Source organism: Mustela putorius, unplaced genomic scaffold (assembly GCF_011764305.1).
Source record: "Mustela putorius furo isolate JIRA1106 unplaced genomic scaffold, ASM1176430v1.1 tig00000139_pilon_pilon_pilon, whole genome shotgun sequence".
Classification (NCBI taxonomy): Eukaryota; Metazoa; Chordata; class Mammalia; order Carnivora; family Mustelidae; genus Mustela; species Mustela putorius.
This window is the reverse complement of record NW_025421293.1, coordinates 8,420,026-8,447,066: the sequence shown is the minus strand read 5'-3', so window position 1 is coordinate 8,447,066 and position 27,041 is coordinate 8,420,026. Positions and strand designations below refer to the sequence as shown.

General features: G+C 53.0%; 4 protein-coding genes and 1 long non-coding RNA gene across 11 annotated transcripts in view; 2 read left to right on the top strand and 3 right to left on the bottom strand.

The window, feature by feature from the left end:
• Positions 1 to 238: 238 nt before the first annotated feature.
• Positions 239 to 5,062, bottom strand: TRAPPC14 (trafficking protein particle complex subunit 14). Of its 2 annotated transcripts, none has more exons than XM_004761487.3 (11): positions 4,458 to 5,062; positions 4,165 to 4,260; positions 3,930 to 4,059; positions 3,675 to 3,761; positions 3,391 to 3,511; positions 3,138 to 3,285; positions 2,714 to 2,796; positions 2,454 to 2,617; positions 1,557 to 1,711; positions 1,144 to 1,337; positions 239 to 1,030 (listed from the first exon to the last, which is right to left on the bottom strand). In XM_004761487.3, exons 1-11 carry the CDS (start codon positions 4,866 to 4,868, stop codon positions 877 to 879), a joined length of 1,743 nt encoding a protein of 580 aa, XP_004761544.1. In that variant the 5' UTR covers positions 4,869 to 5,062; the 3' UTR covers positions 239 to 876. The 2 variants fall into 2 exon arrangements, with proteins under 2 accessions (XP_004761544.1, XP_012916508.1); XM_013061054.2 differs by having other exon boundaries at positions 4,617 to 5,061.
• A 56-nt stretch (positions 5,063 to 5,118) lies between these two features.
• On the top strand, positions 5,119 to 7,101 carry LOC123390696. The gene is made up of 2 exons (XR_006605255.1): positions 5,119 to 5,183; positions 6,176 to 7,101. It is a non-coding gene; the product is annotated as an uncharacterized LOC123390696 (long non-coding RNA).
• GAL3ST4 (galactose-3-O-sulfotransferase 4) lies at positions 5,315 to 11,505 on the bottom strand. 2 transcript variants are annotated; one of them, XM_013061056.2, is made up of 4 exons: positions 10,942 to 11,505; positions 9,495 to 9,596; positions 9,005 to 9,314; positions 5,315 to 6,749 (listed from the first exon to the last, which is right to left on the bottom strand). In XM_013061056.2, the coding sequence occupies exons 2-4, from the start codon at positions 9,590 to 9,592 to the stop codon at positions 5,697 to 5,699; spliced, it is 1,461 nt and encodes a 486-aa protein (XP_012916510.1). In that variant the 5' UTR covers positions 9,593 to 9,596; positions 10,942 to 11,505; the 3' UTR covers positions 5,315 to 5,696. The 2 variants fall into 2 exon arrangements, with proteins under 2 accessions (XP_012916510.1, XP_012916509.2); XM_013061055.2 differs by lacking the exon at positions 10,942 to 11,505 and having other exon boundaries at positions 9,495 to 9,626.
• On the bottom strand, positions 9,684 to 18,128 carry GPC2 (glypican 2). 2 transcript variants are annotated; one of them, XM_045075049.1, is made up of 11 exons: positions 17,623 to 18,128; positions 16,804 to 16,962; positions 16,193 to 16,515; positions 15,313 to 15,393; positions 14,884 to 15,046; positions 14,535 to 14,665; positions 14,074 to 14,319; positions 13,824 to 13,963; positions 13,556 to 13,731; positions 12,325 to 12,506; positions 9,684 to 9,807 (listed from the first exon to the last, which is right to left on the bottom strand). In XM_045075049.1, exons 1-11 carry the CDS (start codon positions 17,786 to 17,788, stop codon positions 9,781 to 9,783), a joined length of 1,794 nt encoding a protein of 597 aa, XP_044930984.1. In that variant the 5' UTR covers positions 17,789 to 18,128; the 3' UTR covers positions 9,684 to 9,780. The 2 variants fall into 2 exon arrangements, with proteins under 2 accessions (XP_044930984.1, XP_012916505.1); XM_013061051.2 differs by lacking the exon at positions 9,684 to 9,807 and having other exon boundaries at positions 11,612 to 12,506.
• Positions 18,129 to 18,397: 269 nt separating this feature from the next.
• STAG3 (stromal antigen 3) overlaps positions 18,398 to 27,041 on the top strand; it is a 36,512-nt gene continuing 27,868 nt past the window's right edge. For 2 of the 4 annotated variants that reach the window (XR_006605249.1, XR_006605248.1), the window contains exons 1-8: positions 18,398 to 18,651; positions 19,351 to 19,512; positions 20,526 to 20,628; positions 21,390 to 21,506; positions 24,277 to 24,373; positions 25,212 to 25,288; positions 25,580 to 25,784; positions 26,530 to 26,681. Coding sequence is in view for 2 of the 4 variants with exons in the window: in XM_045075047.1 (XP_044930982.1) it covers positions 19,361 to 19,512; positions 20,526 to 20,628; positions 21,390 to 21,506; positions 24,277 to 24,373; positions 25,212 to 25,288; positions 25,580 to 25,784; positions 26,530 to 26,681 (903 nt within the window). In the remaining 2 variants the exon portion in view is untranslated. The remainder of the gene's footprint in view (positions 18,652 to 19,350; positions 19,513 to 20,525; positions 20,629 to 21,389; positions 21,507 to 24,276; positions 24,374 to 25,211; positions 25,289 to 25,579; positions 25,785 to 26,529; positions 26,682 to 27,041) is intronic. The other 2 variants (XM_045075047.1, XM_004761490.3) reach the window with 1 other exon arrangement.

Genomic DNA, 27,041 nt, shown 5'->3' with positions numbered 1-27,041 from the left:
CCTGCCGGGGGACGGGGGTGCCGAGGAGCGAGGTTATACCCCAAGTCTGTCTTCTAGGGAGACAGTTGTGTATGTGGGCCCCAAAGGTGAGGCAAGACACCTTGCTTGGCCTGTAAACTGGCAATCAGAGGATAAAATGGGGAGCTGAGGGGAGCTGTTTGGTGTGCCCCCTGTAGGGAACCCCTCTGAGCCCCTGGGTTCTCTGCTCCTGCCACCAAGAGACAAACGGAAGTCATTCTTCTCCCTCCTGAACAGGCATTTAATAGTCTTATTTCAGTTGGAAGCAGTAGTTGGAGAATAAGTTACAGGAACAGACAGATCCAAAAAAAAAAAAAAAAAAAAATGAAAGAAGAGATAACCCCACACAACTTAAAGTGCTTCAGGCTGCATAACGTAAACATGAGGAGCAGGAGGAGGCCACCTGGCTATCTCCCTTTTCCCCTGAGACAGGAGGGTCATTGTCGAAGTCCCTTTCCCATCACCACCCTCTAATCTCAGCCCTGCGGGTGGGTGAGAGGGAGGGAATGTCAGAGGCAGGAGAGACAACTTTAGGAACAAGGAATACACTTTGTAAACTTAGAACCAGGGTGTAGGGCGGGGGGCAGGGGAGCTCTTGGAGCCCCTGCCGTGGCCTCGGGGTGGGGCCAGCCCCCCCCAGGGAGTCGGGGAAATACTGTTGGCTTAGTGCTGTAGCCATACCCGCCCGTTTCACAGCTTCTTCCCTGTCCCTCATCAGCAGACACAGACAGGCGGCCCTGTTGGGTCTCCTCATCCACGGTGGGAGGCATCCCAGGGGAGGCACAGTCTGGAGTGAGGACCCCCTCCGGGGGCTTTCGGTTTCTGGGAGTGTTAAGAGGGAGGAGAGCCTGCCCGGTGCTACTTGACAGGTTCCACCACCAGGACCTTGCACTCACGCTTGGCAATCTTGTCCAGAGAAAGCACAGCCTTGTCCGGGGGCAGGTAGAGGGGGCGGCCCACAGGGGAGGCCACAGGAGGCGTGATGGCTCTGCGCTCCATCACGCTGCCCGACCTGGGGGAAGGCAGAGGCTGTGGGGCTCCGGTCAGACCCCGGGACCCTTTCCTGCTCCTGCTCCAACTCTAGCCTCTACCGAGGCCCGTGGCACCCCTCCCACGCTTCCATACCTCATGAGGTGGCTGCGGGAGGGCTGTTGGTGAGAGAAGGACTGAGAGCGGCCCAGGCTGGCCTGGTGTCTCTCCACCAGGTCCCGGACAGCAGGACTGCTGGGGCTGCTCTTTCGAGAGAGGGGCCGGGCCTCGGGCGGAGGGTGGGACACACTGGCCGTGAACTGCAGCTTCAGTTTCATGTGCTGGCTCAGCTGGCGCGGGGAGACACCAGTCAGCGCCCCAGCTCAGCCTCCCGGCCCCCGCCTTCCTTTCCGATCAAGTTCCCCACCTGCCCTGCCGGCGGGGGACTGCGAGGCCACCTTCCCTCTGTCCCCACTGTTCCGTCCCACCCGAGGCCCGTGGCTCGGACTCCTCCCACCCCGACATTCTGCATAACCCATCTCGCAGTCCAGCCCCCACCCCCGGTCCACCTCGAAGAGCCCCGTCCTCAGAGCCTGGAAGGCCACACTGAAGGTGAGCGCGCTGCCCTTGCGGGAAAAGCCCAGGTTGTTGAGGGGCGTGTGGCAGACAATGGAGTCCAGGGCTGCCTGCATGGCCCGGCGCTCCTCCTCACACAGCTGCTTTCCTGGAAGGGGTGAGACACAGAAACAGCCACCAGTAAACTCATCTGAACGGCCGCAAAGGGCTTTCGCGAGCACAGTCTCATGTGACCCTCAGACTGCTCTGTGGCCTAAACTGGGTATGTGTCCCTTTTTGCTGACGTTTATAAATAATAACCGCTAATACTTACGGTGTGCTGAGGTCTGTTCTAACCATGTCACTTACGTTTAACCATTAAATCACCGTAACAGCCCCATGAGATCCTATTTCCCCCATTTGATTTAATTTTCATTTTTTTAAATTTTTATTTATTTCTTTGACACAGAGAGAGAGAGCACAAGCCGGGGAGCAGTAGGCCGAGGGAGAGGGAGAAGCTGGCTCCTGGCTGAGCGAGGAGCCGGATACGGAACTCGATCCCAGGACCTGAGCAAAGGCAGACACTTAACCGACTGAGCCATCCAGGCGCCCTATTTCCCCCAATTTAGAGAAGAGGAACCTGAGTGAGGCTCAGAGAGATTAAGTAACCTACTTAAGGTCACACAGCTAGTATATGGGAGAGGGAGAAATCAAAAATAACAGGAAGCCCAGATCCAGGGTCAATGCCCTTAAAATCACTGGCCCACTGCTTCTCTAAGCATTCCATCGCTGACACTAGGGAGACCACCCAGGTACAGAGCTGAACTTGCCTGCCATAAGCCACCCACCTCCATGACTTCCTTTCCCCTCCTCTCTTGGGCCGAGGTCCCGGAGTCTGACAGCCCACCTACCAGCCTGTGCGTGCTCCGGGGTCCACACAAGCCTCACAGCAAGGAAGTCTTGGAGATTGTTGAGCAGTGTGTAGGTGACCGTGAACCGCTCGTAGGTCCGAACAGGGGACTCACAAGAGGCCGTCATCACAAAGCATGGCCGGTCCAGGCGGATGCTGGGCAGGCTAGAAGCAGTGAGAAAGGGAAGCCGGGCGTGTGGGAGGGCACGTGTTCCAAACAGGTGAACGGGATGGTAACAGCAGGGAGTCCAGCAAACTCACCGGTAGTGGGTGTAGATGCTCTGGGTAAAGGGCAGCTTTGGGGTAGACCACTGAACCACAGCAATCAGGGGAACTTCTAGGCCCTGGGGGAGAGACAAAAGGAAACATCATGTGTATCTGAGGTCCCCTTCCGTCTTTTGTCACCCCCTGGCCTTTCCCTCCCACTGCTTTTTCTTTTCTTTTCTTTTTTAAGATTTCATTTATTTGACAGAGAGAGATCACAAGTAGGCAGAGAGTCAGGCAGAGAGAGAGGGGAAAACAGGCTCCCTGCTGAGCAGACAGCCCGATGGCGGGGCTCGATCCCAGGACCCTGAGATCATGACCTGAGCCGAAGGCAGAGGCTTAACCCACTGAGCCACCCAGGCGCCCCTCCACTGCTTTTTCTTAATCTTGCTCCTTGAGCATACCAGCCTCTTATGCTCACCTCCTTGGCCCCTTGAGGGGGTTGCTCACCCCCTCTCAGCTGAAACAGGAAGTTGTGTTCCTCCAGGGCACTAAGCGGGCAGGGGAAGCAGCCAGAGGTACCAGGGAGCCGGCAGAAGGAGCCCATGGAGACTTCCCCAGATTGGTGACTAGTTCAGCAGAAAGAGGGACAGAGCTTGATCCTTTCATGCCAGAGCTCTTGGCCCTGCCCCAATCCCTACTTTGCAGCCCAGCCCCCCTCCTCAGGACCTCACCAGACATTGTCCACCAGGAGCACAGAGCCGTCGGGCATGACAGGTAGATAACTAGCATTGAAGTTTGGGAGAATACGGATATCCCAGATGGAAATTTCCTCCTGAGAGGAGCTGTTCAGCACTGTTGGAGGAAACCAGCTCAGCTCAGCTAAGAGTACCAGGACCCCTCAAGTCCTGACTTTACCCCTCCAAAATAGACCGATCCCCACCAGGATGCCCAGAATAACTGCCACCCAATCAATGCCCTTGCTGCTACCAAAGACCTGAGCCATAGATCTGCTCACCCTTGAGCACAGTCAAGTGTTTTCCAGCCACAGTGAACTGGCGGCATTTCAGAACCGGAGGGGGCAGCAGAGTCAGCAGGGTGCTCACTGCAAGAGAGGGCCCAGGCAAGAACCGATGAGCTGGGCAGAGACCTCACCTCCAACCCACAGCTCTAATCTTCCTCTGCTCCCAGGATCAGGCACTTGCCAGTATCACCCCTCCACTCTGTCCCCCAGATTCCGGACTCTAGTGTTTCCTCTCTGCATTCTCCCCACCTTGGGCCTTGAAAGCGCTCTGCTCGCCCCGGAAGGTCTCCCCAGGAGATCGGTTCTGCAGCAAGCGCAAGTAGCCTTGATCTCTGACCTCTGGCGCCTCAACCTCCCGTTTCCACACAGTCACTACAATCTGAGCACAGGGGACACAGGACCTCGGTCAAGAGGAGAGACAGCTAGCCCAGCCTTTGAAAGGGAGTTGAATTAGGACAACAGCCCCACCCCTTGCCTGTCTTACCTTGGCCTTAGGTGTCCCTGGGGGCAGTCTATCCAGTGAAACGGTGAGTGGGAAGATGACCTCATCTGTGGACACAATTGGTTCCTCCACAGGCAGCTGGGGTTTGTGAAAGGGGTTAAGAGGGCAGGAGAGTCAAAGAGGCAGCCAGCGCCGTTCCCTTTAAGATGTGATGTTCTCGGTTCTTCTTGGCCTCTGCTCTCCTTCAGGCCCCCAGCGTCCATCCCTTCCTGTCTCTGGAGCCCAGCAAACCCCCCCCCCTCCCGCCCTGTGCTGTGTCACCCCAAGCTCCTCACCGTGGTCGCTCCCCCTGAGGTAGCAGGGCCCGGGCCGTGGGTGAGGAGGGGGCTGCAGCCTCGAAACAGCGCCCCACCGCCAGGATCCCCGCCCCCTGGGGGTTCGGGATCCTGGTCTGCGGAGCCACCGCCCCCGGGCGCCCCACCTCCCGCGCTCACCGAGGCCAGGGCGGCCAGGGCCGTTGCCAGTTCTGCCCAGGCCCCTCGGGAGCCCAAGCCCGCGCCGCCCCCGGCGCCGGACCCCGCGCCCCCCCGGCAGCGCAGCACCAGCAGGAAGCGGACAGTCTCCCCCAGGTAGAGATGGTTGCGCCGGGGCAGCGCCCGGTACCGGCCCGGGTCCCCCGCCAGCTCCGCGCGCGGCGGCAGTGGCACCGCCGGGAAATACATGGAGTAGTCACACTGGGACTCCATGGGGCGGCGCGGGCGGGGGGCGAGGTGGGCCGGGGCCGGCGGAGGGCGAGGGGGCCGCTGGGGCGGGGCCCGGGAGTCCCGACACCCGACCGGTGCTGCGCGCGTCCGGGCCGGCCCGGAAGACCAGCCGGGGCCCGGAGCCGGGGCAACGAACCCGGAACCGAGACCCCGCAGGGCCGGAACCGGGCTGCTGGGCCGATTGACTGGCGAGAAACCGGAAGCGGAAAGGAAGGGGCGTGGTCTCTGAGGCCCCGGAATTTGTGGGTGACCTGCCGGCTGGGGAGAGAGGCGGGGTCCGGCTGGGGATAGGCTGCGGTAAGATGGGTTTAGGAGAGACCACGAGACAGATTTCTTAGAGAAGAACTGTTAAAAGAACCCCCTCCAACTCCGCTTCTCCCAGGAAGATGCTCCTTTCTCTCCCCTTCCGCCCTGTATGAAGCAAGTCAGAGGCTCAAATTATTTATTCATTCAACAAACATTTCACCGTGAAATGAGCATAGTCCAGAACCAAATAACTCATAGAGAAATGGATGCATTTTTTTTTCCTGGCTTACTCCATGATTTGCTCCTCCGGAGGATCTTTGAGAGTGCTCTCAGGACCTGCCAGGGGGTTGCAAAAGGGAAGGGACAAAACGGACAGGGAGGGAGTATTGCAAGGGGCTGAATGCCTGAATGCCTTGGCACAGGCTGGAAGACTTGGTGCCCACGTCCGTGCAAGGTTTCATTCAACCTCTAGGGCACTAACGTGCTTTCAGGGGGGAGCAGAAATGGCATCCGGCTGCCCCATATTCAATTATGTGTGCCCTCGTGGCTTCACAGCTCATCAGCCTAAGACTGGTCTGATGCCCCGGGGGAGAGTATCCTTGGAGTTTTAAGGGGCAGAGAGACTGTTGGGGGAAACTGCTTGGCATCTAGCTTGTCCTTGTACTGTAGCTCAGGGGTAGCCAGGCGCTCACACTCCTCCTGGTCTGCAGCGCTGAGTCCATTCCGAAGTACATAGCCCAAAACCTTACCTGACCCAAACTGGAAAGGACGGAACCGTCGGTCAGTGATATATTTGGGGTCTAAAGCCTCGCCCCCCTCTAGACAATGTTTAGCCAGGGCCTCTCGGCGAGCCCGGAGCTCTGCCACAGCACTCTCCAGCCGGCTCTGGCCGTATTGATTTATCCGTGCCCACAGGCTGTGGTTGAAGTGAGCATAGAGAGCCCAGTCCAAGTGGTTCCAGGCTCGGGCCCGTGCAGTCAGCTGCCTATCCTCAGCGGTCAGTCCACCATTGCTAACAGCGCCTCTACCCTGCTCACCTCCAGCCTGTGCGTTGTGCATGAAGCCCACCACGTCATCTAGACCCCAGCACAGGGCATCTGCCAGCAGAACCAACGACTCATCAAAGTACTCGGCCACCAAGACCAGATCAAAGACAGAGTCCAGCCAGGCCAGACTCCACTGGAGCAAGGATGACGATCTCAAATCTAAAGAGGCAGGGCTGGATGTCTGGCCGTGACCACCGGCCACTGTGGGAGCAGGATGGAAGACAGCTTTGGGATCCAGAGGGTGGTGGGCTCGGGGCCCAGTGCCAGAAGGCAAAACATTCAGCTGTGGGAGGTTGGGGTCTCTAGGTGCATGAGGATTCCCTCTCTCGGTCTTTACCTCGGGGGGGAAGGGGAGTCCAAAGTCAAACCAGAGCAAGTTGCGGGCATAGTGGTCCCCACGGGCCCCAGGTCGGTAGAAGGCTCGAGGATTGGCCAGGAAGGCGGCCAAAGATGGTGCCTTGCGGAAGGCCGATGAAGTGGATTTATAGTAGGAGAAAGCAGAGCGGGCCAGAGCTGCTGGGTCTCGGACAATGGAAAAGAAGAAGCTGTCAGAAGGCATGACCCGAAGGACCTGCAGAGGAAAGAAAACAGGCTTAGAGAGAAAGAACTGGGCCAGGAGGAAACTAAGAGCAAGCCCATTGCCAGGGGATCCCCTAGATGCCTCAAACCTCCTTCTCGAAACTTCTGGGCTCTGCCGGAAACCCCCAGCTTCCTACACAAACATACTTGGGCCAGTTACTTAATATCTCTGAGACTCAATTTGCTGATCTGAAAAATGGGGACAACCATACCTTGCCACTGATTATGAAGGTACACGAGATAAAGAGTATGAAGGGACCTGGAACACGGGAAGCTACTTAAGAACATTAATTTCTTTGGGCCTCTATGTATGGCTTTGGTCACTAAAATCTCTAAGAATCAAACTTTGTCTTCACTTGTCCAACAAAAACCTATTAGCTGCCTACCCTGGGGCTCTTGGTCATAGCTTCAAGAAAGGAACTGGCCTCTGGCTGCCTCCAGGTAGGGGTGTGGGGTGGGGGAGTAGGGTGGGGGAGTGGTCACTGGCAACAAAGAGGGAGGAGAGGGGCCAACCATAATGCTATCTCAAGTATAGGCATCAGGTAGGCAGGCCAAGCCCAGGATGGTGAAAGGACAGGATACTTCTAGGGCTCCTAGGCATCTTGGAAAGTAAAGGACACCCCCGGATGGGGTACTGGGGAGCTATGGAAGCTTGGTAGGGGGATACCCTGAGGCCTGGGACACGTGATTCTATCTCTCAGCAAGAAGGATAGTGGGAATTGGACTGAGCCACACCCTGGGATGGTCACGCAGGCAGATCCACATCAGGACCCAGGTCCTGCGCTCCCCGAAGGGTTTCTGCCTCTGAATATGGCTTGTCACTAAACCTGCTGCCCTCACACGATGTCCTCCAATTTGCTCTGCTAATGTGGCCATGCCTGCAGAGCACAGCCTGCAAACCGAGCATCTCTTTGAAGGCAAGGGAGAACAGTCTGTGCCATCAGATGGATCTGGAATAATTTACCAGTTATGTAACTTCAGGCAAGTTCTTGAACTTCTCAGAGCTGCCGTTCCTCCGTGTATAAATCTGGGTTAACACTTACCTTGACTGTGGAAGTGCATAGAATGTGGTAGGTACTCGGTGAATAGGTGATGACAAAGGAAGTCAAAGGTCAAAAGCCAGAGAAACCCTACTGAAAGATCCTTGTCCACACCTCACTCCCAGCAGTGACCCTTCACTGCCCTTTAGGTGATATTCATGACCCTCAGCTGCTTGCTCCAGGTCCAGCTCAAGAGAACACACGCGTGCATGCACGTGCACACACATACACAAACATACACATAATGACCACCACCACCACATCTTTGCTGATATGCTGCTCCCTCTTCTTACTACAAAGTTGCATCCACCCTTCCCTTGCAAACCAGGACCCCAGAAAGCCCCGCCTCTTTTGGTGAATATTCTCCCTGCGGTTCCAAATACAAACACACATACACATGTACATATGCCAGGGATGGCCCTTTGACTTGGGAGCAGATGGGTCTGAGTTCAAATCCTAGCCCTGCCGCTTTCTGTTAAGGAGGCCAGTCACTTAGCCTCTCTGAAACTTGACCTTCTCATCTGCGTAACGGAGACACTCATAATGCCTTTCTGGCAAGGCCATGGTAAGGTTAGTATCCAGCAGTCAGTAAGCATTCAATTAAAGTTCCTTCTGTGTATATTTTCATTTGGATGTTGATTTTGTTTGCCCAAGAGCTCTCGGGTTCCTGACTGTATATGGGTGAGCAGCTGTGTGCGTGCACACACCTTCCCCTTTAGAACTTTAGAGAAGGGAGAGGAGGGGAACTGGGGAGGAGGGGGTCAGGACCAGGCTAGGGCTTGTCATGTAGGCTTGCATGTAGCTGATTCTCCGTATCCGGCAGAGGAAGATGGTCAGAAGGGAGTGGCTGAGCAGGGGCCCAGGTAGTATCAGTAGAAGGGGCCAAGAAGAGCCAAGAAGAAGCATCAGAGGCGAGAGGCTGGGGGGTCAGAGTTATCAGGGCACTGACACCAGTGGGGAAAATTGGCCAAGGAAAGGGGTTGGAAAGCTCTAGATGGGAGAAGGCAGGACTTTGGCTCCCAGAAACTACTAGGCAAGGGACAGCTGTGGAGAGGGGAACAGGAAACTGTGGGTCCCATGCCCAATTTCTGGATGAAGGGGTGCCTAGGAATCCCCAGGCCTGGGGGCCCCCCTCCCCTGGTGCTCTTGGCCACAAACCTAAGCCCATGTCTCTCCAATTCCACCCATCCCCTCTTATACCCCTCACCTCTTTCAGGTTGAACCTCATGTGATGACAAAGGATGTGGAAAAGGGGCTTGGCGCCTCCCCCCTCAGGGTGGTAGCCTTTGACCCGAGAAGCCTGGAAAAGCCTCGGGTAGCCGAACTGGTAGCGGGCAGGGAGGGCGAAGCGCAGTCCGTGTCGGTCCCCGTAGCGATGAAGCAGGTTCAGCACAGAGCTGCTCCCAGATTTATGCGTCTTCAGGAACACAAGTCGCTGCCGGGGCAGGCAGGATGAAACAGCCGATCCCGATCCCTGGGATGGGGCCAAGGACTGTCGGAACTGCAGGCCTGGTAGCCTGGGGAGAGATGGGAGAGCAATTTTCCTGTCCCTCTCCAGCAGGTGGGCGGGCATCTTGTGGAGCAAGGACAGAGGACATGGAACCTCCTCTGAGTCCCCAAGAGTCACCGACCTAGGTGGCATGGGGCGGAGCAAATGGGGGGCATCAATCAGGCATTGGGACAGGGTGGGAACTCACCTCCTCTGGAAGGGGCCCCCCCAGAGCTGGAGGGCAAATCCGATGGTCATGAAGACTCCCAGAGCCACCCCCAGGCTCCGAGGCCCCCAGAGGCGCATGGTCCTGGTAGGAGACAGAGGGCCCATGTGGCACAGGTAAGGGTGATGCTAGCGAGGGACAGGGCAAGGGCCAGGCACGGAGGCAGGGACAGGCGGAGACAGCAGTGCAGCCGTGGAAGGCGCTGGTTCGAGATCGGGGGGTCATCCCCCAGGCCTGCTTGCAGCCCTGGTTGAGTCTGCCCCCTGAGTTAGCAGATTTTTGCCTCTGTCAGCGTCTAGAAGGGAAATGAGGGGGGAAGCAGGGGAGTCTAAGGAGAGGGTAGAGCCTTCTCTCCTGCTGCTGCGGCTCATTCCAGAAGCTGGAGCCTGTGGGGAGGGGCAGGTGCTCTCTAACCCAGATCCTCCTGGTGGCCCAGGGCTACTCTGCCAGCTTCCCCGGCCCTCACCTGTAGCTTCTACCTGAGCCTCAGGGAAATAGAAGGGGAGAGGAGAAAGGCAAGACCCTGTGAGAAAGACCAGTCTGCTCATGGGCCAGTGAAGTGGACATCGGCCGCCCCCTGGCTTCCCTGGCTTCCTCATGAGCTCCTCTGCCGTTACTGATGGGGATGAAGAGCCCCATTCTGAGGCCAGAAGGGGCAGCCATAAGGAGGGAGCGGGGATCAGACAGGGCACAGGCTACTGAACCCAGGGAGGCCAACTCTCATGACTTTATCATGAGTTGGAGTCAAAACTCGGGCATCTCTTCCCCCCTCCTGAAGTGCCCTCGGCACTGGGCAGACCCCAGTGTGTGCAGAGCTGAGGGAGACACGGGGTTCCTGATGGAGCTCGGCTCCCCAGACACCCCCCCAACTCCCCAGTGCCAGCTTTCCAACTCCCTCTGCACCCAGAGGAGATTAGGAGGGTGGAGCTGGAGAGAGAGGGAAAAAAACTCTGCGACATAAAGATACCGAAAGATACAAACAGGGAGCTTCTGAGTTCCTTCCCAGGCCCCAGCTTCCTAATCAGCCGGCATAGCCGCCACCAGGGGCGACAGCCCCTCCAACAAGCCCCGACAGCCCCTTTCTGGGACAAGCCAGGAGTGACCCCAGGCAAGGAGCGCCCTCACTTGCTACCTTGAGACCCGCCCCCTCTGGCATCACGCCCCGATTCCCTCCCCCAACGCAGCCCCCCCGTATCCAGTCCCAAATCCAACTCCCTCGTGTATCCAGACTTCTATTCCTTCCATCCATCTCTGTCTCCTCCCATTATCTCCAATCCAGCCCTCTGTCCCCTCCGGCTTTGGTGCTCGCTCAGTCTGTCGCCAGCCCTTTGTCGGCCCCCTCCGGAGTCCTAAGAACCCCCCAAGTCTCCTCCCATAAACTCAAGAGCCCCTCCACTGGCCGTGGCCTTGGCTTCACCTGCCCACTCACCAGGCTACCTGAAGAGCAGCAGGGAAATCTGGATCTGGCCCTCCTGCCTGCCCCAGCCACCGCCCGGCTCCGCGCGGTGCTCAACTTTCCCCATAAACTTGCTCCACGCCCAGGCTCCTCCCCCTCCCTCCCTTTGTCCCGCCAGTCCCTGCAGCTGCTTGGGCTTTAATCTCGTCTCTGGGTCTCTCCCTCCCGGCATCTTTCCTCCGTCAGGGCATCGAGCCCGCCCTTGGAAGACAGCACTTCTACCCTCCTCTCACACTTAGGAATCAATTATACCTTTTCCGCTTAGCTTTCGGCAGAACAAAAGACTCATTGAGGCAACAGAAAGAAAGAAGGAAAGACAAAATAACAGAGGAGTTGAAAGCAGACATTGTCAAAAACATGACAAGGCAGCCCGCAGCTGACACACGGAGAACAGCCCCCCCCCCCCCAGCAGGCAGGAGGCAGCGGTGTGGTCATATTAATGGCACCTCAGATTCAGAAAGAATTTTGCCGGTCCCCACAATTCTCCCCACTTTACAGATGAAGGGGCTCAGACCCAGAGGGTAGACAACTTGCCCAAACGGAATGACAAGGGGCAGGTTCCAAGAAAGGTCTTGAGTCTCTGCCAGGAGCACGGGCTCAGGGAAGGATGCTAAAAGCTAAAAGTCCAGAGTCACACACAGGGTCCAATATGTTAGCTGTTTATTTGCAGAATAAACACTGACTCCAACACTGAAACATGAAGTGTGGAAGCTTGTGAAGGATGTAGATGACAGAGATCATGAGATGAGCCCTTTTTTTTTTTTCTTTTTGGCATTTTAGTTTCAGAAATTGATACTGAGAAAGCTCCATAGAAACCAGGCCCACAGATTTTGACCCTATTCACATACCCCAGAGTCCCCTGCCCTGAACCCCATCAGCACCCAGGTTTGCCCCTTTGAGACCAGGTTTCCCACCCCTTCCCGACTTCCAACTTCTTTCAAACCCCACCCCCAATCGCAACTCGAAAACTCCTTCCCTTTTTCCTTGTTGGGGCTGACAACGGGCCCAACACAGAGGCTTGGTTGGTGAGTACACCTCCTTCCTAAATAAATACCCCCAGTCTCTTCCTCCCCAGATTGTAAATGAAAAAATAAATATTGTGAACACCCACCCCCCCCCACCCCCAACCCACAATGGTAATCTCCTGGATTTGGGGCCCCAGCCATTCACCCAAAAAGTCCCTTTTTCTACCGCTCTGCATCCCCCTTCGACTCCTCCTCAGACCCAGCTGAGGGGAAGAGGGGAAGGGCCCTGAACCCTTCTGATGCTAGGGCACCCCTTCCCCTGTTATCTTGGTCCGAGCAGGGCCAGGGCTGAGAGGAAGAGAATGAGGATGGGGTGGGTGCGAAAACCAACCGATGTCCCCCCAGTCCTGCTCCTGCCCTGGTTGTGGCGGACAAGGACACCTCCTCCTTTGCCTCCACTAACGTCCCTTCGAGGAGGGCGAGGCAGCCTGGCTGGGGGGGCCACGGCTGCTGCCCCAGCCATCCAGTCGTCTGCATAGTGCTGTCCCTCTCCAGAACCACTGGCCTCTTCATCTGTAGGAACGAGAGGATCAGAGACAGGGTTGAGAAAGGGAGTCCCGTGGGACACAGACACAGAAAGAGCGGAAGTGGGGAGAGAGACATGTAAACAGGAAGAGAATTTAAGATTAAAAACAGAAAGGCAGATGGGGCGCCTGGGTGGCTCAGTTGGTTAAGCGTCTGCCTTTGGCACAGGTCATGATCCCGGGGGTCCTGGGATGGAGCCCCACGGGAGGCATCAGCATTGGGCTCCCTCCCCAGTGGGGAGCCTGATTCCCCCTCTTGCTCTCTCTCTACCAACCCTCCCCCATCGTGCTCTCTCTCATCCTACTCTTTCTCTCTCTCATAAATAAACAAATAAGTAAATATCTTGGGAAAATAAAGACAGAAAGAAGAGACAGAAGAGAGGGACACAGGGTGAGAGATGGGAGATTGGGAAGAGGGAGAAAGTGAGTGCCAGGAAGGCAAAGGGAGCGGTCGGAGAGATGCGGGAATGAGAGATAAGAAAAGAGATCATGAGACCGAGGCAGAACAGAGAGATGGGGAGAGAGAATACACAGGAAAAGATAAAACAGACGCACAAAGCAGCAGCAAGCAGACAGAAAGAGGGGTGTTGAGGAGAAACAAGGCGAGGCAGAGACGGACAAACACTAGAAGAGGAACAATGAACGTCTGTCTGTGCCTTCTTTCTCCGGCAAACTCCACCTTGGGTGCCAGCCCGAAGGCCCACCCACCCAGCTTGCCCACCTCCCCCCTGAACCCGCCCCACCCCGTGGATCGCCCTCCCCAACTCACACCCTTCTCCATCTAACAGGCTTCCCACTGTTCCGTAAGTGTGTTTTTGTGTCTCCCCACTGAGCCGTGAACTCAAGGATGCAGACCCTGTCCCCATCACTATCATCACCCTGTCACCTTTAAGGTGAGCTTTCAGGAAAAGCGGGTTCAAAGGAAGGAGTTACGGAGTAGAGCTGCGAGGGGAGGGTCTCAGAAGGCGGTGGGCGGGGCCGGGTCGGATCGCAGAAAGCCCGGAGGGGCGCAGCGCTCGGGGCGCCCGGGGTTCTCACCCCAGTCCTCCAGTTCCAGGTCGCGTCCCAGCGCGGCCAACCTCATCCTGGTCGTGGCCGCCCGGAGCTGCAGCCGCCGCCTCCGCGCCTGGAGGTTGATGCTCGTGTCCTCCTTGTTCAGCTCTGGGTTGTCGAGCTGCTCGGACGGAGAGAGCCCGACCACCGGTGACAAGTACCTGCGGGCAGAGCAGCCCCGAAGGCTCCCGCCCCGCCCGGTCCCGCCCACCCCACCGTCGGGGCCCCGCCCGGCCGCCGCCCCCGGTCTCACCGGCCCCGCCCAGATCCGGTCCAGCAGGGCGCTGTGTCCTTCGAGGCATCCGCCGCCATGCGGGGATCCCCGCACACCACCTGGGGCAGCAGGGCCCAGAAGCCCCTCACTCGGCCCAGCCGCTCGCGGAGCTCCCACACCTGGGCGAACAGAGATTGTGGCTGGGCTGGAGCACGCGCCCCCCACTACCCGTCCCTGCCTCCCATCCCTCCCCTCCCCCCCCCCCGCCTCGCCCCCGCCCCTCACTCACCAGGCGGTTCAGGCTGGTGGTCCCGGCCATCGTGGGCCTCTCCTCTGTCCTTGGTGCCCCTGCTACTCCTGCCACCCCGGCAGCCCCTGCCACCCCGGCAGCCCCTGCCACCGCGGCAGCCCCTGCCACCCGGGCAGCCCCTGCCACCCTCGCCGAGGTCCAGAGGCGCCCCGCTTCTTCCCGAGGGGCCGGGGCTCTGCGGGTGCGGCTTTGTGTCCGTTGGGGGTTCCCACATTGCTGAAACACCTTCAGGCACAAGGTAGAGGTTTCCCCCCCCTCAGTCATCCTGTGGTGAGAGCCACACAGTGTCCCCATTCCAATACTCCCTGACACCCCACACTGTCCCCCCACTCCAGACGCTCAGCTCCACTCATCTCTCTCCTGCACTCCAGCACCGCCACCCCCACTGACCTCCCCCCTCCTCAGGGTGACTTTCCCACCCTTCTCATGGCCCCCGGTACCTGGGCTGACACTGCCACACTGTTTTCCTGCAGGTACTTCAGAGCTTCTGAGATCCTCACCCCAATGGCCTGGGCTGCCAGCTCAAAAGAAAAAGCGCCCTGGAGCTTCTCACCCAGGAACAGGAGACCATCTTGAAGGAGGGGAAGAAAGAGAAACGGTGTCACCAGGGACCGCGATGTTCCCACAGATCCTGACCTGGGTCATGGAGGGAAGCAACAAAGTGCTGGATAGGAGAAACTCACATGAGAACAGTCTCTCAACTCCCTGAGGTTTATGACTCCCTTCCCAGTCCACCCCAAGACATCCCGAACACAAACAGCCCTCCCAGACCCTCCTGAATCCCCTCACCCAGATAGGCCCCCCAGTCAGGATCCAGTCCCTGGCTGTGGAGACAGCCATTGGCCACATTGAGGCAGAAGCCCCGGCAGGGTGGCACCGAGGGGATGCCCCGACAAAGGGGGCAGCCGGTCAGACGCATCACAGCCCGCCTGCAGCCTTCAGACATGGGCACCTGGGGGCAGATAGCAGGACTTGTCATTCACAAACACAGTGGCTGCGCTCAGCCAAGCTTGGTGCTAGACAGAGGGTCAGAGAATGGGAGGAGGTCGTGGATCATGACACAAGGGAGATTTCACTCCTGCCCCCCTCCTTCCTGCTTAATCCTGGATACGGAGGCCTCGGGGCTGATATGAGAAGCTTTGCGACTCTTCCTCATAGGACCTTTCTTACTTCTGCCTCACCCTCCCTGGGCCCTGCCCACACTCAGGCCCCTCTAACCTTAAGTGTTTCGCTGACCACGTCTCTTCCGGTCTCCAGGCCCTGGATAAAGGCCCGGGCAGCCACCAGGGCCTGGGTTATCTGGGATAGGGGAAAGAGGGTGAGAGAAACCATAGGGTCAGTCATGGTTCAGTCAAGACCGGAGCCAAGAGGGTACAAGCAGTGGGAGTTAGGTTTGTGGCGTTCTGGTAGGGCTGTTAGAGGAGTGTCAGGTGGTTCAGGGAAGCAGGCTCAAGAGACTCAAAGGTATGATAGTCTAGAAGGTATGATAGTCTAAAAGGGGAACTGGGTTTGGGAAGAAATGGAGGGACTGTGTGTTTTATAGGGCTTGGCCACAGAAGGATGGCATATCAGAACAAACAATGAACTTGAAGCCAGAAGACCTGGATGTGAGATATACCTCTACCACTTAACCCGCTGTGAAACCTTCACTTCTGGGAGCCTCAGTTTTCTTATCCATAAAATAGGGATACTACTCTCTGTCTCGAAAAGTTGTGGTAACAAATGAGATACTGTAAATGAAAATCCATCGCAACTATTATGTGCCTAATTCATGGTTAGTCGAACCACAGGAAGTCAAGATATTAAGATTGGGAAGCAGTTAGCAGAAAGGGGGCTGGAGGTCAAGAGCAGGTAAGCGGGTCAGGGATTTGTATGAAACTAGGGCACAAAATGAGAATAAGGGGGTACCCAATTAAAGGAGACTAAAGAGCATGGGGTCAGGCAGAGGGGACTGGGGTTCAAGGTAGGGGTCAGAAATGGCTGCCATGCGGGATGGGGGAGATCACCGGGGCAGGGGTGACTGGGGCACGGGAGGGGAGTTGAGGTGAGGGGTTCAGAGGTCAGAGGTTGCTGAAGCTCAGGCTTTGGGGCCTCTCACCTGCAGGTGAAGGCGGTGGGGTGCATCCCCGAAAGGCTTCAGAGAGTCATCAGCAGAGGAGGCAAGGCGAGTGAGGCAGAACAGGTACTCGGGGGAGAAGATGTACTGTGGATGCAGCAGGGGGAACAATCTCTCCAGGAGCTGCGCCCAGAAATCCACCAAAGCGTCATCTAACCCCTCACCGGACCTCTGATAGTAGTCCCGCAGCCGAGAGAACAGGCCACTGAATACAGGGGCGTGCTGGGAGTACAGGTGGCCGAAGGAGTGGTGGAAAAGCAGGGCCAGAGAGCGCTCAGATGACGAGAGTATCTCCCGAAAAATCTCTGTGGCAAATGTGGAGAGAGGAGTGTGAGGTGGGGTGAGGCCAGAGAAGGATGGAAAGTTGAAAGGGCGGAGGCAAGAAGCGATGGGGATGGGGGACAAGAGAAAAGTGAGTTAGAGCCTCAGGAACGCACGCTTAGAGACCTGGGAAGACTGGGAAGGGGTGGGGGAGGGACGGATCCTGGAGAGAATCTGGAGGGGGTGAAGGGGGGGCTAAGGCAGGATGTTTGCTGGGGTCATGAGCACAGAAAGGAGGTGTGAGGCCAGGTTGGGGGAACCCAAGTCCTCACCATCAAATCTTCTGTGCCGGGCAGCCAGCGTGTGAACCAGGAATGAGCCGCTCTCCTCCACCAGGCCTCGGAAGGTGGTCTCGGTCTCCCAAGTCAGCCTCTGCTCTATCTCACTGGAACAGCAGGTGTACTCCTGGGTACAGATCCGGAGGTGCTCACCTGAACAGAGGAGACATAGAGGAATGGGAGGAGGGGGAGTGCTCTCATGAAATTCCTTCTTTCTTCTGTCTGTCTAGGAGGCTCTCCTTTCTCTTCCGTCTGCTTTCTTTTCCATTGTCTCTCTCTCATTCGCACCTGACCCTCCTTATAGTCCCCTCACCCATCTCGAGTCCACTGGCATTAGTCACGGGATCAAATAGTACTGAGCCAAATTAGAGATCAGTGTCCTCAGGTGACCCTCCCCAACATCAAGCCCTCCAGGTCTCTAGGGACTTACAGGACCAGCATCTATGGCAAGAATGGGGTTTAGAGGGGTGGGGTTACTAGCTAAGCAATAAAGTACTATCACTGAAGGGGCTCTTAGAAATAGCGATGGGAACAAATTGAGCTGTGAAGAAAGAAATACAGAGTGGGGTGTTAATTACTAGAAAGGGATTCCTAGGGCGGGGGTGGAGTAAGAAACCTATTATGTGAACAGGACGCGTATTGTGATCCCGGTGAGTAAGTTCAGGAGAAGAGATATAACTGGCCTGACTACGGCATGAAAAGATTATTATAACGGTCATTCTGAAAGGGAGGAGAGTTATTGTGGATTGGGGAGGAGCCGCCCTCCGCCCCCTCCCTCGCCCCCAATTCTCTAGTCTTCCTCTTTCTCCTCACCTGAGATCAGGGCGGGAGGGAGTAGGCTTAAGCTATATCCCCGGGCCCCCAGCACCTGCCGGGTCTCAACGCAACTCCGGGTGACCTTTGCCTCGGTCCCGGGTCCAGGACCAGGACCGGGACACAGAGACAGCAGCAGAAGCAGAAGAGATCGCAGAGCGGACATCGCTGCTGCCTCCCTGGCTCAGCAAACTGTGTCCTAAGAAGGAAAGAACAGCCGGAACTTGGGAAGCCGGCTCTTTGCCGCGGGACCTCTCCGCCCCGCAGAGAAAGAGCGCGACCTCAGAAAACTGAACACCGAACACGATAGCTGGACCAAGCGGCATCTGCGGAGACAATGGGAGCCCGGAGCCGGACAGGGGGCGGGGTGCGAGGCGAGGCCCCGCCAATGATGGCAAGGAGCGGGGCTCAGGGGCGGGGCCAAGGGAGAAATTAAGCCAATGTAGTGGGAAAGCTCGGCAGGGGGGGGCGGTACTCGGCGGAACTAAAGGAGGCTGGTGGGGGAGGGGCGTGGCCTTTCTTGGGGGCGTGGCTATCTGGTTCGAAAGGCGGGGCCCAGGTGGAACCCGCCTATGGCAGTTGCGAAGCCGGAGTGAAGGGGCTACAACTAGTCTAGTGCGAAGCCCGGCCAATGGAGGGTGAAATTGGGGGCCAAGAGGGCGGGACGTGGATGGAGAAGGGCTAAAGCAGGCGGTCTGCGCGCCCCAGCCCACGTGACGGGGCGGCACGCCGAAAAGCTCGTGCCCTCACGAGGCTTCCCGTGCAGCGTGACTGGAACGTGGTGAGCACGAGATCGCGCACGCCCAAGCCTCGCGACAATTACCAGCAGTGGGACGGGCCGTTGAGCTCGCGCCTGCGCACAACGTGCCTCGTGCCTTCCCGCGTTTTTCTGGCTTCTTCCACCGCCGCAAGGGAAGCTGCCGGCGCCTCTCCTGGAGGTGGGGTGACCGCAGAACCCCCGAGGGACCGGAGGCAGTGATCTTTTCCTCATTCCTGCCCAACCAGACGTCGCTGTTCCCGGCTCAAACAGTGAGGCTCCTTTGGGACCTGGGACTAAGCCCTCCCACCTGCACTCGCAGCCCCGAGAGAGGAATCGCCGTCCTCCATGCCTCAGTGGTTTTCTCCAGAGAGGCCAGGAGCCCCAAGCCCCAGCCCCCCAAGAGACTGATAGTCTTTTCAACAGCTAGGAAGCTCCTCAGCCCACTTACCCCAGGATCTTGTCAGAGATACCATCTTCTGGGGAAAAAAAGGGGAACGCGAGTTTGCGTTTGCTCCTTCAGTGTTTCTGGCCCGGTTCTAATGGCGGCTGCGCCCCCCGGGCATTGAGCGCTACCTATTCACTTCAATGTGGAATCAGGCTCCAGTTTGAAAATGCAGGAGTGGGTCCTTTTTTGTTTGTGTGTGGGGGGGGTTTACTTGCAACGTGAGGGAGCCGGTCCCCTTGCACGGGGCCACCGACGCTTGGACTCCTGCAGAGAAGGATTTGCTTTCAGCGGCTCAGGGGTGCGTCTTGCTGCAACCCTGGAGAACAACTCCCAGCCCGCACCCCTCAGGCCATGGTGTCTTAGAGGCATGACTTTTTGTCTTTTTTTTTTTTTTCTTTTCTTTTTGGTGCATCCACACCCCAACCCCGAGTTGAAGAGCAGTCCCCTTGGAAAGAGAGGGCATGTTTGCAGCCGAGGCTGGAGACGTGGTGGATAAAGGCCCTTTTCTCTCTTTCTTCCGCAGCAGGACCAGCATGCCTACCCTGCGGTCCTCCTCTTCCCCAAGCAGTGTGTCCTCGCCGCTGCGGAGAGCAGCAGGAGGTGGACAGAGGGGCTTGTCTGCATCCTCTAGTTCTTCTGTCAGTGTGCCCTATGGTAACAGGGACTCGGGCCAGACCTCACAGGGGTGAGTGGAGTTGGTGAGAACTTGTTGCATTGCCTGGCTTTCTCGGGCAGTGTGGGCAGCTTTCCCCTTTGTATGCCTGTGACTCTCTGAAAACGTTAAGAGAAGCTTACTGGTTCAGAACAGCGATGCTTTCCAGCTCCCCTGGCTGGTTTTGCTTTTTTGTTTTTGTTTGTTTTTTGTTTTTCCTCTTTCCTGCCCTGCATGTTGTAGGCACCAAAAATAATACATCTTCTAAGTCCATTATCCAGCTCATCCGAGTCTTTCTCGAATACGTTTGTATATTCGACGTGTACAGGTGTGGGGAGGTGGGGGAAGGAGACGAGTTCATTTGTTTCTTAACAAGTTATATATACTTGTTAGTTGGTGTGTGATGTTCCTTTTGGGGGGGATTTTATAAACAGATCCGTCTATCCTTATCTTTGAGCTTACTTTATGAAGGTTATAATAATATATCTTTTTTTTTTTAATCTTTCCAGGAAAAAAAAATAACCTCATACAAGATGTGATTTATCTCCTGGTTATTTTTTAATTGGCTTCCTCTGACACCTTTCTATCAGTGCTACTGCTGGGAACCAGATTTTATCTATTATAGAAGTTTAACTTTAACCAATAACACTTGTGAACTTGTTTCAAGAGGTGAAATTTAACTCTAGGCACCTGTTAATCTCCAGTTTACATATGATTAATGTGTGACTTCCCAAGGCATGCCAATTTTTCTCCACAGCAGTGATCCCTATCATTTGACTTTCTTAGAGAGAATTTTAGGAAAGTTCTGTCCTTTGCCCACTCCCGTTTTCATTTTTCATCGTCACTGTTTCTTCAAGTGAAAGTTTTCCTTTAAGATTTTGTCTCTATTCCCTGTTAAAGTAAACCTCCTCTTCAGAAAAAAATCCGAATATATTTTTCTCATGGGGAAGGGCCTACAGTTACAGACAAAGAAATTATAATACATTTGCCATTTTATACAGAGGGACTGGGGTGGCGTATCTAAGGAGAACCACACTCCCTCATAGGGATAGTGATTCTTTGTCAGCTGATGAAGGCAGTGACTTTGAAGATAGCCTGAGACGCAGCGTGAGGAAGAGAGCAGCAAGACGACCCCTCAAAACAACCCCAGTGAGTCAATCAGTCTCATTTTGCTTTTGAACCTAGTCTGGGAAGCAGCAAAAACAAAAACCTAGAAAAGGCTCAGGTAATGTTTGATGAAAGAGCAAAACTTAGAGTGTTAAGGGACAGAAGTAAGGAGGAAGGGAAATTTTGAAGAGAAAGGAATAAAAGAAGGTTATTAAAGATAGAAAGGAAAAAGAATGGTTTAAGGGACTTTTTAAAAGAAAAAGTGGGGTGCCTGTGTGGCTCAGCGGGGTTGATCCTCTCTGCCCTTGACTCAGGTCATGATCTCAGGGTCCTGGGATTGAGCCCCATGCTAAGCAGGGAGCCTGCTTCCCACCCCCCCACCCCCGCCTCTCTGCCTACTTGTGATCTCTGTCAAATCTAAAAAAAGCAAAAGTTAGAAATAATAAAGCTTACAACGTAAGAATCCGTTATTTTAGATCAAATTCTGCTGTGAAACTGGCAGCTTAAGCCTACTTGTGTGGCAATAAGACTGTTACTATCACTTTGACTTTTTTTTAAAAAAGATTATTTATTTATTTATTTATTTATTTATTTGACAGGCATCACAAGTAGGCAGACAGGCAGGCAGAGAGAGAGGAGGAAGCTGGCTCCCTGCTGAGTAGAGAGCCTGGTGGGGGGCTGGATCCCAGGATCCTGGGATCATGACCTGAGCTGAAGGCAGAGGCTTTAACCCACCGAGCCACCCAGGCGCCCCTATCACTTTGACTTTTTTAAAATACTTTTGATCTCTTTGTACTTACTAGGTGGCAAAACATCCAAAGAAGGGGTCCCGAATGATACGTGGTGATGGCCAGAAAGACTCAGAGGTACCAGCCAGTCATCTCTTCGATGCTGTGAAAGCTGCCAAAAGTGACATGCAGGTAAAACAGGGTCTCACCCTCTGTTTCTTGTTACCATCTTACCTGTTGTAGAAATATAAGGACACATGTTTACAAAATTGATTTAATGTGGACGATGTAGGGAGTGTAACCTGTATGAGGAAAGAGTGATAAGACCATGGAGTGAATCCTTGGAATGATGTAAGGAAGACCTTGGATGTGACAGAACGCTGCTTTCCTGAAAATATCACAGAACAGGATAGATTTTGCTTTTATTAATCAGGATGGAGGAGGCAAGCAGTGGCATTGGATAATCTAGAGAGAAATCATGGGTATGGGTGGCAACTTGTTCACCCTTGTCACTTTTGAGCTCCGCTTTAACAATTAAACCCAGTTTTTTTCTCCTTCCCTGCATTTTCTTCCCATAATTTTATTGTAATTCTGTTACATCTAAAAGTGTAGAAGGCTCATATATAGTTTTTAAAAATTTGAATAATCACCCACATTTCTAGTCTCAGCTCAAGAAACATTAATAGTGCCGTAATATATCTTCTCTCCATCCAGCCCAGGCAGCCCCTCACCACCCAGAGATAATCACTAGAGTAGATTTTCTGTTAATCATTCCCTTGTCTTTCCTTATATTTTGTTCACTAGCGAATATGTTCTTTAAATAAATGAACCATCTTTATATAGTTTTCTGTGACTCACTTCAATTATTTGAGACACAGTCTTATTGATGTATAATGTAGATTTTTATAGTTTCTAGAACAGTTTTAGATTTTCACACATAAGGAGTTTTTCTATTTATATTTTTGTTATTGTTTTCTAACTTGATTACATTATAGTCAGAAAATGTGGTCTTTGAAACATGGAGACTAGCTTTATTATTTTTTTGAGATATTTTATTTATTTATTTGACAGAGAGATCACAAGTAAGCAGAGAGTCCAGTGGCAGGAGGGGGGGGGGCAGGAAGCAGGCTCCCTTCTGAGTAGAGAGCCTGATGTGGGGCTCAATCCCAGGACCCTGAGATCATGACCCGAGCTGAAGGCAGAGGCTTAACCCATTGAACCACCCAGGCACCCGGACACTAGCTTTATGACTTAGCATTCAGTTCATTTCCAAAACTATTTCACATATGCTCAAAGAAGGTGTGTGTTCTCCAGTTGCTGGATAGAGTGTTCTCTTGGGTGAGATCAAAAGTGTTAAATGTGATACAGCTTTGATATTTATACGAGGTTTTTGGGTTTTTTGTTTGGTTTTGGTCTGGTATGTCAATTGCAGAGAGATGTATTAAAATCCACAAAGAGGGGGTGCCTGGGTGGTTTCAGTGGATTTTTCAGTGTCTGCCTTCAGCTCGTGTCATGATCCCAGGGCCAGGGATCAAGCCCACATTGGGCTCTCCGCTCAGCAGGGAGCCTGCTTCCCCGCACCCCAACTCTCTGCCTACTTGTGATCTCTGTCAAATAAATAAATCTTTTTTTTAAAAAAATCCATAAAGAGGGGCGCCTGGGTGGCTCAGTCACTAAGTATCTGCCTTCGGCTCGGGTCATGATTCCAGGGTCCTGGGATCAAGCCCCGGAAGCCTGCTTCTCTCTCTCCCACTCCCCCTGCTTCTGTTCCCTCTCTCTGTCATGTTTGAAATCTGTTGCTTCTAGGCTCTGAAGATTGGTGTCTTTCAATGACTGGAAAATTCTTTTCAGATAGTGCCTCTTTGTCATTCCAGTATCATCCACAATTCAATTAGACATCAAATTAGAACTTCCCACTCTATTCTCCATGTCTCTTAATAGTTCTATCAGGGGGCACCTGGGTGACTCAGGGTTAAGCTCTGCCTTTGACTCAGGTCAGAGTCTCAGGGTCCTGGGATGGAGCCCCACATTGGGCTCTCTGCTCAGCAGGGAGCCTGCTTCCTTCTCTTTGCCTGCCTCTCTGCCTCCTTGTGATCTCTCTCTCTGTGAAATAAAAGTGGGGTTTTTAAAAGATTTTATTTACTTATTTATTTATTTGTAGCATGGTTTATAATCTGTAATAATTTTAAATGTTTGAAGTCTGTGAATGTAATTCCATTTTTTCCCTGATAATTCTGATTTTCAGTGCCTTATTTCCTTACTAAGCTTCACTGTGAGCTGCTCATTTTTCTTGGAGCTCTATATGTTGGAATTCTTTGGGCCCTGGGTTACAGGTGGGCTTTTAAGGGAAGAATCTGCATTTGCTTCTGTAGTTGACTGGGAACATTCCAGAATCACTTGGAATTAAATTCTCTGATTGAGAGTATTCTGATCATTAGATAGTGTGGATCTGGACTACAAATCCAGATCTGAGAGATGGCTTATGGTTATGAGTTCTCAAGGGAGAGTTCTTTTCCCCCTCCACTAGTCATAACAAGCTAGTTTTCTTGATGTCCCCTGCTAGCCTGTAGGTTTGTTTCCCATTCCTGCTTCCATGATGTGACTTTTTCTAGCACTTAGCTTTATTACAGAAACCTCTTTTTGGAGCTCTCTTCTTGAAAACCCAAAAGCTCTTTCATGCTCTATGTTCCATGCAGCTATCTGGACAGAAAGTCAGAATGGCCAGCGTTTAATAGAACCCTCAGAGCAAAAATCGGCTTCCTTATCTCCCAGGATTGCTACCTTCACCTCATTTTTTTTTATCTATATGGGATTCTACTTTTCATTCCAGTTCAGCAATACCTTTTAGAATATGTTTCTAATATTTTTATCAGAAGTTTAGCTGTTTCAGTGGGGACAGTCCTATAACATTTTCAGTCTGTCATATTGCCAGAAATAGAAATAATCCATCTTGTTTTCCTAGTCTTTGGTGGATGAATGGCTGGATAGCTACAAGCAAGACCAGGATGCAGGATTCCTGGAGCTCATTAACTTTTTCATCCGATCTTGTGGCTGTAAAGGTGAGGAAACTCCTACCCCTTGTACTCCCTAGCCCTTTACTCCTACGTCATGAAACTTTTGCTACATTTAGATGAGTAAGACTAATTGTTTTCTAAATAAAGGGAGAAAGTAAAGCATTAGAAAAGTTTCACTGATCTATGTTGTTGATAGATAAATAGGTAAGTGATCCAGTTAGGGAACTATGTTGGCCTGGAGCTAAGACCCTTTGGGGAAAAATAACTAATCACACTAACACAATGAAGATGATATTCACAAATATGAAAATAGACCATTAGACATTTTTTAGTCTTTCTTTCTCTAGATGAAATAATCTTTTACTATTCGTTATTTCCTTAGCCATTTCCTTCTGTATTTCGCCACTGAAGCTATGGGCCCCAGATCCCCAGAGGTCATGACCTAATTTACTGGGGCAAGATGATCTCAGGCAGGTTGCATTATAAGAATCCAGAATTGGTGTAGCTTTATTGCTTTGTTGTTGTTGTTGTTTTTCTTTTTAAAGTAGGCTTCACACCCACTGTGGGGCTTGAACTCACTATCCTGAGATCAAGAGTCATCTGCTTTACTGACTGAGCCAACTGGATGCCCCTGTTTGGATTTTTTTTAAACCATAGCTTTCCATTGCTTTCTGTTGTTTGATTCCTTTGGATTTTCTAGAGACCTTGCTTTATAGCAGATACACAGTTGGCTGGTACCAGATTTATGATGAGGATTCAGGTCTTCTGATTCCCCACCTAAGGTTTTTTCAGCGTATTCCATAGCTCATCTTAGGTGTATATGCATATGGTCACAGTGTCCTGTTATTTTTCTCTTAAGTACCTCATTTCCTCCATTCTTCAGGCAATGTGACCCCCGAGATGTTCAAGAAGATGTCCAACTCCGAGATCATCCGGCACCTGACAGAACAGTTTAACGAGGTGGAGAAGGACAACCAGAATCCTCTTGCCACTCTTATTTCAAAATCCAAGGCCCATTATTTCCTTTTTTCTGATTTTGGGAAATAGGATAGCTTTTGGAAGGAGTTTAATTTCTTAGGGGCAAAAGGGACCCATAGATGTTATCTGAATAAGCATCTAGAGTTGAGAATAGCAGGAAATGAGGTGTACCAGAGATACATTTTTACTCTGCTATTGGGTTTTGACATCCCAAGTCCCTGTGGTTTCATAGACTTGATAATACTTTTCTCATCCTTTCCATAAATCCTGTAGGACTCAGGAGACTATCCGCTGACAGCACCAGGTCCATCCTGGAAAAAGTTCCAGGGCAGCTTCTGTGAATTTGTGAAGACCTTGGTCTTTCAGTGCCAGTATAGCCTTCTCTATGACGGCTTCCCGATGGACAACCTCATCTCCCTGCTCACTGGACTGTCAGACTCCCAGGTCCGTGCCTTCCGTCACACCAGCACCCTGGCAGGTGAGCACGCACTTTTATTCTATAAATGTTCTCTGGGGAATTTCCTCTGTTCTTCGGTCCTGCATCTTCCTTCTTACCTCTGTCTGAGCTCTTTGCTTAAAGGGCAGGCTTCTTACCTGAACTTCTATCAAGTTTCTCACTAGTGGTATTACAGGAAAGGGTAGATTACAGTGACCATTTTCAGCCTTAACTTGTTTCTCATAGCTCACCTGCAGGGAATATGCTGAGGATTAAAGGAAGCCCAAAAGAGGGAGAAAAAAAGTCTGCTCCAGATGTTAGGGTCACTCCGCTAGCTTTTTTTACTGCCCTTCCTTTTTTTCTTTTTGTTTTTTTTTTCCTCTTTTTTTTTTTTTTTAAGATTTTATTTGTTTATTTGACAGAGATCACAAGTAGGCAGAGAGGCAGAGAGAGATGGGGAAGCAGGCTCCTTGCTGAGCAGAGAGCCAGATTCAGGGCATGATCCCAGGACCTTGAGATCATGACCTGAGCCAAAGGCAGAGGCTTAACCCACTGAGCCACACAAGCGCCCTCTTCTTCTTTTCTAATCTTTTTCTTTCTGTTCTGTCTTTTGGTTGCAGTGGTGGCAGCAGCCATGGTAAGTTTCCCCCAACTGCCCCACTTCCCGCTTTCTCCTCCTCTTCCCACTGAAACCACAAGAAGCTTTTTTTTTCTTTCTTTTTTGAACCTATCCTCACTCCTCTGACCTAAATAATAATTCCCTTTTCTTGTTTTTCCTGGCTCAAAGCCATGAAGCTAATGACCTCCCTGGTAAGAGTTGCCCTTCAGCTGAGTCTGCACAAAGATAATAATCAGCGACAGTATGAGGCTGAACGAAATAAGGGGCCAGGACAGAGAGCACCTGAGCGGCTGGAGAGCCTGCTGGAGAAACGCAAAGAAGTAAGAAGTGTTTCCTGCCTCGTCCCTCCCTTTCTCCCAGTTTCCATCTGCTGCTGCTGTAGCCCATCTTAGCAGTGCCTGAGCACTTCTCTTGGGTAAGCCAGAGGCGTCATGACCTTCCAGGTCATGAACAGTGGAGTCCAACATTTTTAATACACCCACCCTGTCAGAGGTCATTGTGTGCTTATCTTGTTTCAGGAATGTGAGCTCAATGAATTATTTCTAATTTAGAGTAAATTTTAGAGTTCTTTATAATTCCACTTTTGCTTAGTTTCCATTGTCTGCATTCATTATCACAAATGTGTTTAAGTGTTGCACTTGCATCTTACGCAGGGAGTTAATTTTTGACCTAGTCAAGTG

Coding starts and splice junctions, on each gene's coding strand:
- TRAPPC14 (XM_004761487.3), bottom strand. CDS start 4,868: ATGGAGTCCCAGTGTGACTACTCCATGTATTTCCCGGCGGTGCCACTG. Junction 4,261..4,457: donor CCTCAGGGGGAGCGACCACG/GTGAGGAGCTTG, acceptor CACAAACCCCAG/CTGCCTGTGGAGGAACCAAT. Junction 3,286..3,390: donor CTCCTGGTGGACAATGTCTG/GTGAGGTCCTGA, acceptor CTGCTGAACTAG/TCACCAATCTGGGGAAGTCT.
- GAL3ST4 (XM_013061055.2), bottom strand. CDS start 9,619: ATGGGCCCTCTGTCTCCTACCAGGACCATGCGCCTCTGGGGGCCTCGG. Junction 9,315..9,494: donor GGGGGCCCCTTCCAGAGGAG/GTGAGTTCCCAC, acceptor ATCTCTCCCCAG/GCTACCAGGCCTGCAGTTCC. Junction 6,750..9,004: donor TGAGGTTCAACCTGAAAGAG/GTGAGGGGTATA, acceptor TTTCCTCTGCAG/GTCCTTCGGGTCATGCCTTC.
- GPC2 (XM_013061051.2), bottom strand. CDS start 17,788: ATGTCCGCTCTGCGATCTCTTCTGCTTCTGCTGCTGTCTCTGTGTCCC. Junction 15,394..16,192: donor CCCACCGCCTTCACCTGCAG/GTGAGAGGCCCC, acceptor CCCCTATCCCAG/ATAACCCAGGCCCTGGTGGC. Junction 13,964..14,073: donor CCACCAGCCTGAACCGCCTG/GTGAGTGAGGGG, acceptor CTGTTCGCCCAG/GTGTGGGAGCTCCGCGAGCG.